The sequence below is a fragment of the Cyclospora cayetanensis genome, unplaced genomic scaffold (genome assembly GCF_002999335.1).
Source record: "Cyclospora cayetanensis isolate NF1_C8 unplaced genomic scaffold, CcayRef3 CcayRef3_contig_198, whole genome shotgun sequence".
In the NCBI taxonomy this organism is placed as follows: domain Eukaryota; phylum Apicomplexa; class Conoidasida; order Eucoccidiorida; family Eimeriidae; genus Cyclospora; species Cyclospora cayetanensis.
In genome coordinates this window covers 1-6,046 of record NW_020312145.1, presented here as the reverse complement: position 1 = coordinate 6,046, position 6,046 = coordinate 1, and the positions used below count along the sequence as shown (strand labels likewise).

The 6,046-nt window shown below is 56.2% G+C and overlaps 1 protein-coding gene across 1 annotated transcript; it reads left to right on the top strand.

The window, feature by feature from the left end:
• Nucleotides 1–297: 297 nt before the first annotated feature.
• On the top strand, nucleotides 298–4,889 carry LOC113147359 (the record flags this gene model as incomplete). Its single annotated transcript, XM_026337633.1, has 7 exons — nucleotides 298–470; nucleotides 868–1,147; nucleotides 1,751–2,236; nucleotides 2,476–3,159; nucleotides 3,616–3,655; nucleotides 4,127–4,174; nucleotides 4,277–4,889. Coding segments are annotated over exons 1-7 (2,324 nt in total), but the record flags the coding sequence as incomplete, so codon positions are not given.
• Between the last annotated feature and the right edge of the window lie 1,157 nt (nucleotides 4,890–6,046).

The window sequence follows — 6,046 nt, the reverse complement described above, 5'->3', positions numbered from 1 at the left end:
AGCTGCAGCAGCTGTAGCCGATTTGGCAGTGCTGGCATTGCCAGCGAAGGCGAAAATTGATTCAGTGACAAGATCGCGTTCCTGCGCTGCAGACTCGCTGGCGCAACAGCCTCTGGCGAGCCAAAGGCGCAAGGAGCAGCTCCTCATTCAGTCCAGCAGTTTCAACTCGAGCAGAAGAGGCAGCAGCAGCAGCAGTAGCAAAAGAAGAGCCGGCAGTAGCCGCAGCAGCAGCAGCAGCAGCAGCAAGCACAATCGCAGGTGCAGGCAGAGCATTACAAACAGCTCGCTTGAATCTGCATGCATAGAGCAGCCGATGCAGCGCATCCCCTCTGCAGTCGGACCAGCAGAAGAGCCAACGAATTCGCGAGAGGATTTCGCGCATGTTTCTTCGTCTGTTCTTCTAGAGCAGCAAGGCTCGAGGTGCCACAAGCCACAGATGTTTGCGCTTGCGGTGCTTTTTGGAGATGGCCGTTACAGTCACAACGGCTGTTTGTCTGGTGCCTGTCTCACCACAGGCAGCACTGGAAGACACGGCAATAGCAGCAACAACAGCAACAACAGCAGTTGTAGCAGTTGCAGCAACAATCGCAGTTGTAGCAGTTGCAGCAACAACAGCAGTTGCAGCAGCAACAACAACAACTGCAACAACAACGACAACAACAGCAACAACGACAGAAACAACAGCAACAACGACAACAACAGCAACTGCAACAACAGCAACAGCAACAACGACAACAACAGCAGCAACAACAGCAACAACAGCAACAACAGCAACAACAGCAACAACGACAGCAACTGCAACAACAGCAGCGAAACGGTGTGCAATCGAAACAGCTGCAGCCTTTTTCTGCGCGCGTTGTGTCTGAGCCCTCAATTCTGCGACTTGTTGCCAACACTCTTAGGACCAGCAGCCGTGTGCAACTCGTTGCTGCAGCTGTCATTTGGGGTGTATATGCATGTGCTGGTTCGGCAGCAGCAGATCGCGGTGAGCCTCTCAGACCTTGCTCAGCTGCAGCGGCCAGCTGTTCAGCAGCTGCTGCTGCATCGTGTGCTGCTGATGCAGCGCGCTTGGCGGCAAACCACGACTTTGTACGTTTGGAATCTGCTGCAGCAGCAGATACAGCAGCAGATGGAGCAGCAGCAGCAGGTGGAGCGGATAGAGCAACAACAGCAGATAGAGAAGCAGCAAACGGCTCATCGGCAGCAGGTGGAGAAGCAGGTACACCAGATTGGTCATCAGACACAGCAAATAGATCATCAGCAGCGAGTGAAAGCTGTTTTGCCGGCAGCGACATGCGCTGCATGCGGAGGTCTACTACGATACTCAGGTCCAAGTTGCAGCAGCACGGTGAGTTTTGAGCCAGTGAGAACGCTGCTGTGTCTAGCAGCTCCTGGCATGCAGCCCTCTCTTCAGTTTCGCTTTCTGAGAGTTGGAGAGCTTCGTGAGTTGTTGCAGCGGCGTCATCAGCTGCTGCAGCTCCTTTGGGGTGTACAGTCTCTGGAGCTGATCGGCTGCGAAGTAAATGCCTTTGTTGCACTCTCGCTCGCGGCGGCTGCTGCTGCTGCTGCCGATGGGCATACGGCTGTTTTGGAGGAGCACTACAGCCGCATGCAGAAGGAGCTGCAGCAGCTGCAGCAGCAGCAGCAGAACCTGCAGCAGCAGAGATCGCTCTGGCAGCAACACATCCCCGACGCGAACAGCGACGTGCAGACCAGCACCACTACCACACACCAAGCGAAGCAGGAAAAGCCTCAGCTCAAAATTGTGATGCTCAAACTTCCGCCGCTTACAAAACAACTGCAGCTGACACCGCTCAAGCACTTTGCGTTTTGCCAGTGCTCCGGAGAGGCGGTTCGCGCGATACTTACGGAAAACGACACCAGTGTCGAGAGCAGAACCTGCAGCAGCAGCTCTACCAGCAGCAGCAGCTCTACCAGCAGCAGCAGCTCTACCAGCAAGACGAGCGTGAGCAGCAAAGATCGCATTTCTTCTTGCTGCTGCTGCAGCAGCAAGAAGCGGGGTGTCTTGGCAGACACCTGGTTTGGGCAAGGGATGCTGCGGCGGCTTTGGCTTCGTAATTGTGCTCTCTCAGTCCAGGGCATGCATAAAATAACAATTTCTCTCTTGATGCCTCTTCGGAAGCAGCTCAGAGAACTGCTTTTACAGCACTGCAGGCTAGACTGCTGCGATGCGCTGGTGCTCGCCAACTGCCTCCGTGAAATGGAAGTTCTCGAGGTGAGTCTGCTACGACTTGGTGCCTCTAGAAAGAAGACGGAGAGCTGCTGCTTTCGGAGCTGCTGCCTCAAGGGTTGCGCTCACTCCACGAGCTGCGCCCAAGAGGCCACGTTCATGCAAGATCACACCTGCGGAGGTTGTTGCCTGTCTAATCAGCGCTCTCGCTGCTGCTACACTTGCCGGCTGTGTGATGCGCGTGTCTTTCTGTCTCTCTGTCTCCGCGGCTTTGTACGTCGCAGGTGCTCGATCTAAGCAACAATGAAATTAAGGACGGCGGAGCAGCCATGCTGCTGGCAGCAGTGCACCACGGCAGCTGGCCAGTAATGCAGCAGCAGCAGCAGCAGCAGCAGCACAGTGAGTGGCAGCAGCAGCACAGTGAGTGGCAGCGTGCTAAGAAGAGGGATAGCAACGGAGAGGATGTGCTTAAAACGGATGCTCTGCAGCAGGAGGAGGCGCAGGAGACCGATGTGCTCCCTGAAGAGGCTGGGGAGAGGTGCCGCACTGCAGTGTACAGACACCTGAGGAGGGTCGACCTGGGTGGCAACGATCTCTCAGGCACAGATATGTTGGTGCCGATCCTTGCTGCTTTTGTTGCAGATGCTGCCTCGTCAGATACACGTCTTCATTACATTGGATTGCAGTCCAATGACTTAGGCCTTACTATTTTTAGCGCTCTCGCAGCCGCTGCTGCCATCTATACGCAGCAGCGAAACAGAACGCTCACTGCCGCTGCTGCCGCCGCTCTAGCGGATGCGGCAGCAAGAGACGCAGAAGCAGCAAGAGCAGCAGTAGCAGCTGCAGCTGCTGCTGCTGTGAGCGCTGATAGGCAGCCTCTTCTAGGAGCTGCAGCAGTAGCAACAGCCTCGAGAGGTTCAGGAGAAGCGTGCACTGCCACAGTCAACACTGTTGCTGCAGACGCTGAGGCGGGCTGCCGCAGGCAGCAGCAGTTACGCCACTCTTTAAGCAGCAGCAACGCAACAACTTGCTGTCTGAGCTGCAGAGACAGCGCCTCGCCTCCTGTCTGCTGCTGCCTGCTGGTGGATGTGAGAGACAACCCTCGGTGCAGCGCCAGCGTTTACAGCACTATTGCCGCTTCCAGCGGCAATAGTGCTTCCTGCTACGGGTCGAGCGGCAATAGCAGCAGCAGCAGCAGCAATAGCAGCAACAGCAGCAATAGCAGTCCTGCTGAGACGGCTGCTGCTGCACAGTGTATGGCGTCTGCAGCAGCAGCAGCAGGCTCTTCGCCTTCCCAAAGGAGTCGCAGCAATAGCCCGAATAGCAGCCATGGCAGCAGCAAAACTACCAACGGCTGCTGCTGCTGCAGTTGCGTTGTACTTCACGATGGTTGCTTGGATTCTGCAACAACGCCCCTTGCGGAGCGACGCAAGAGGAGCCGAGAGACACCTGATGAAGCTAAGCGTAAGCTTTCTTGTTGCTGCTCTCCCTTGTTGCTGCTCTCTCTTGTTGCTGCTCTCTCTTGTCGCTGCTCTCTCTTGTTGCAGCACTTTCTTGTTGCAGCACTTTCTTGTTGCAGCGCTTTCTTGTTGTTGCTCTCTCTTGTCGCTGCTCTCTCTTGTTGCAGCACTTTCTTGTTGCTGCACTTTCTTGTTGTTGCTCTCTCTTGTTGCTGCACTTTCTTGTTGTTGCTCTCTCTTGTTGCAGCACTTTCTTGTTGCTACTTTCCCTTGTTGCTGCTCTCCCTGCTTGCTGCTCTCTCTTGTTGCTGCTCTCTCTTGTTGCTGCTCTCCCTTGTTGCTGCTCTCTCTTGTCGCTGCTCTCTCTTGTTGCTGCTCTCTCTTGTTGCTACTTTCCCTTGTTGCTACTCTCCCTTGTTGCTGCTAACGGTGTGGATTGTTGTGTGTTTTCTTTGTAAAATTGCTGATGTTGCAGGCCGTGGTAACAAGGTGTACTGCGCAGCCGCTGCAGCGGAGGGAGGCTGCTTACAGCACCGCCAGCAACAGCAGCAGGACTGCAGCAGCACTATCTGCTGTTGCTGCTGCTGCTGCTGCGACTGCATGCGCCCCCCTGCGGCCTCTGCAGTGGCAGCAGCAGCAGCAGCAGCCGCAGCGCAGCAGGCGGCAAAAGGGTCGTCATCGCTGGGGGCGAAGGCAGCGGCGGCAGCAGCTGCAGCAGCAGCAGCAGAAGAAGCGGCTGCTGCTGCTGCTGCGGCTGCTGCCGCGTCGAGGGAAATCACACCGGACCAGGAAGCACTTGCTGCAGCGGAACTGGAGGCAACAGAAGCAGCGCAGCGAGCTGCACTAACAGCTTTTTGCATGATAGAGACTGCCCAGACGGATCTTGAGCAGATAGGCACGGAGCCATCAGTGACGGGGGATGTGCGCATGTTTATGTGTAGGGGCCGTGAGGTGTATAGGGAGGTGCTGAAACAGCAGCGCATGCTGCAGCAGCAGCTCCAGCTGCCGCAGCAACACCTGCAGCACCAGCAGGCCACACTCAGCAGCAGCGTAAGCGACGCTGAGACAGAAGGCGATTCTGAGTTTCAGTTGTCGGATGTTGCTGTGGATCTAAGCAGCAGGAGCAGCAGAGCGTCCAGCACTGACAGCAGCTGCAGCAACAGCACGAACTCCAGTTCTTCGGCTATGTCTCTTCCCCCCGATGAAGTAGGGCTCAGTGCTAGCATAGGCCTCCCCATGTACAGCAGCAGCAGCAGCAGCAGCGTCTCGTGTGCAGCTGTCAGCAGCAGCAGCAGGGGCAGAAGCAGGCACAGAGATAAGAACAAAAGCAGCAGCAGCAGCAGCAGCTACGCGTCTGGCAGGCGCCCTGTCCGTTCGGGCAGTAGTAGCAGTGAAGGGGGGAAGGAGAATAGCAGCGGCAGCAGTGGAAGCGAGTCTGACAGCAGTAGTGATGGAGTAGCAGAAAGCGAAATATCTGGCCTGCTTGACGACGCCTTTTCTAGCACATCCCCCTAGCAGCAACGGATGGTGTGCCAATGTGGGAAAGACTGCAACAGCGGCAGTGTATGCAGGCGACGTATCACTCAGAGCAACAACCGCAGGAGTAGGGTGGGCTTCGCGTGCCTCATTGCCGTGGCATGCATATATGCATATGCATGTATGCTGCATGCAGACGCGACCCCTGCCCCTGCCGTGGTGGCTGTCGCAGCAGGGGGAGTGAGTGCAACTGTCTGTAATTAACACAGCCAAGAAAGGAAAACCGACCAATTAGAAGCGGGTCGGCACTACACCGGAGCGCGAAGGTGGGAGCTCTCCTGTAATGGCGTGGCACTTGCTGCTGCATCAGCAGCAGCAGCAAGTGCCACGCCATTGCAGCAGCAGAGTAGCACACTGTCGCGCTCCTTAAGGGAAGCCCATGCATGCCCTGAGCGAACCCTTGCAGTGCATCTTTTCAAAATTTGAGGGCAGCAGGGTGTTGCTACGGAGGCGGCTGCAGCAACATTCTGCTGCAACGACTTGTGCTGAGCTGAGGGTCGAAGAGGCTAAAATTTTTGCGGCCTTTCCTGCGCTGCGGGTTGGCGGCTCAAAGGGAAGATCGGCAGAATGTCGAATAAAGGCTTTAAGCTAGGTGTCTAAAGCGGTGGCTTGCAGCAGCAGAAGCCGCTGCTGCGTGCAAACATGCATGCAGCAGGAATGGCTGTGATGTGACAGGGCATAGTGTGACCCGAGATGGGGGTGGTGGTGGTGGGGGGGTGGAGGGGGGCAAGCGATGCTGCAAGTTTAGCCAGTTCAGAGAGCAGCTATTGTTAAGACTTTCGCATGACTGCCTGCTCCTGCTGCTTCTGCATTGCTCACAGCAGTAAGACTGCTTTCAGCAGCAGCACACACACGCACA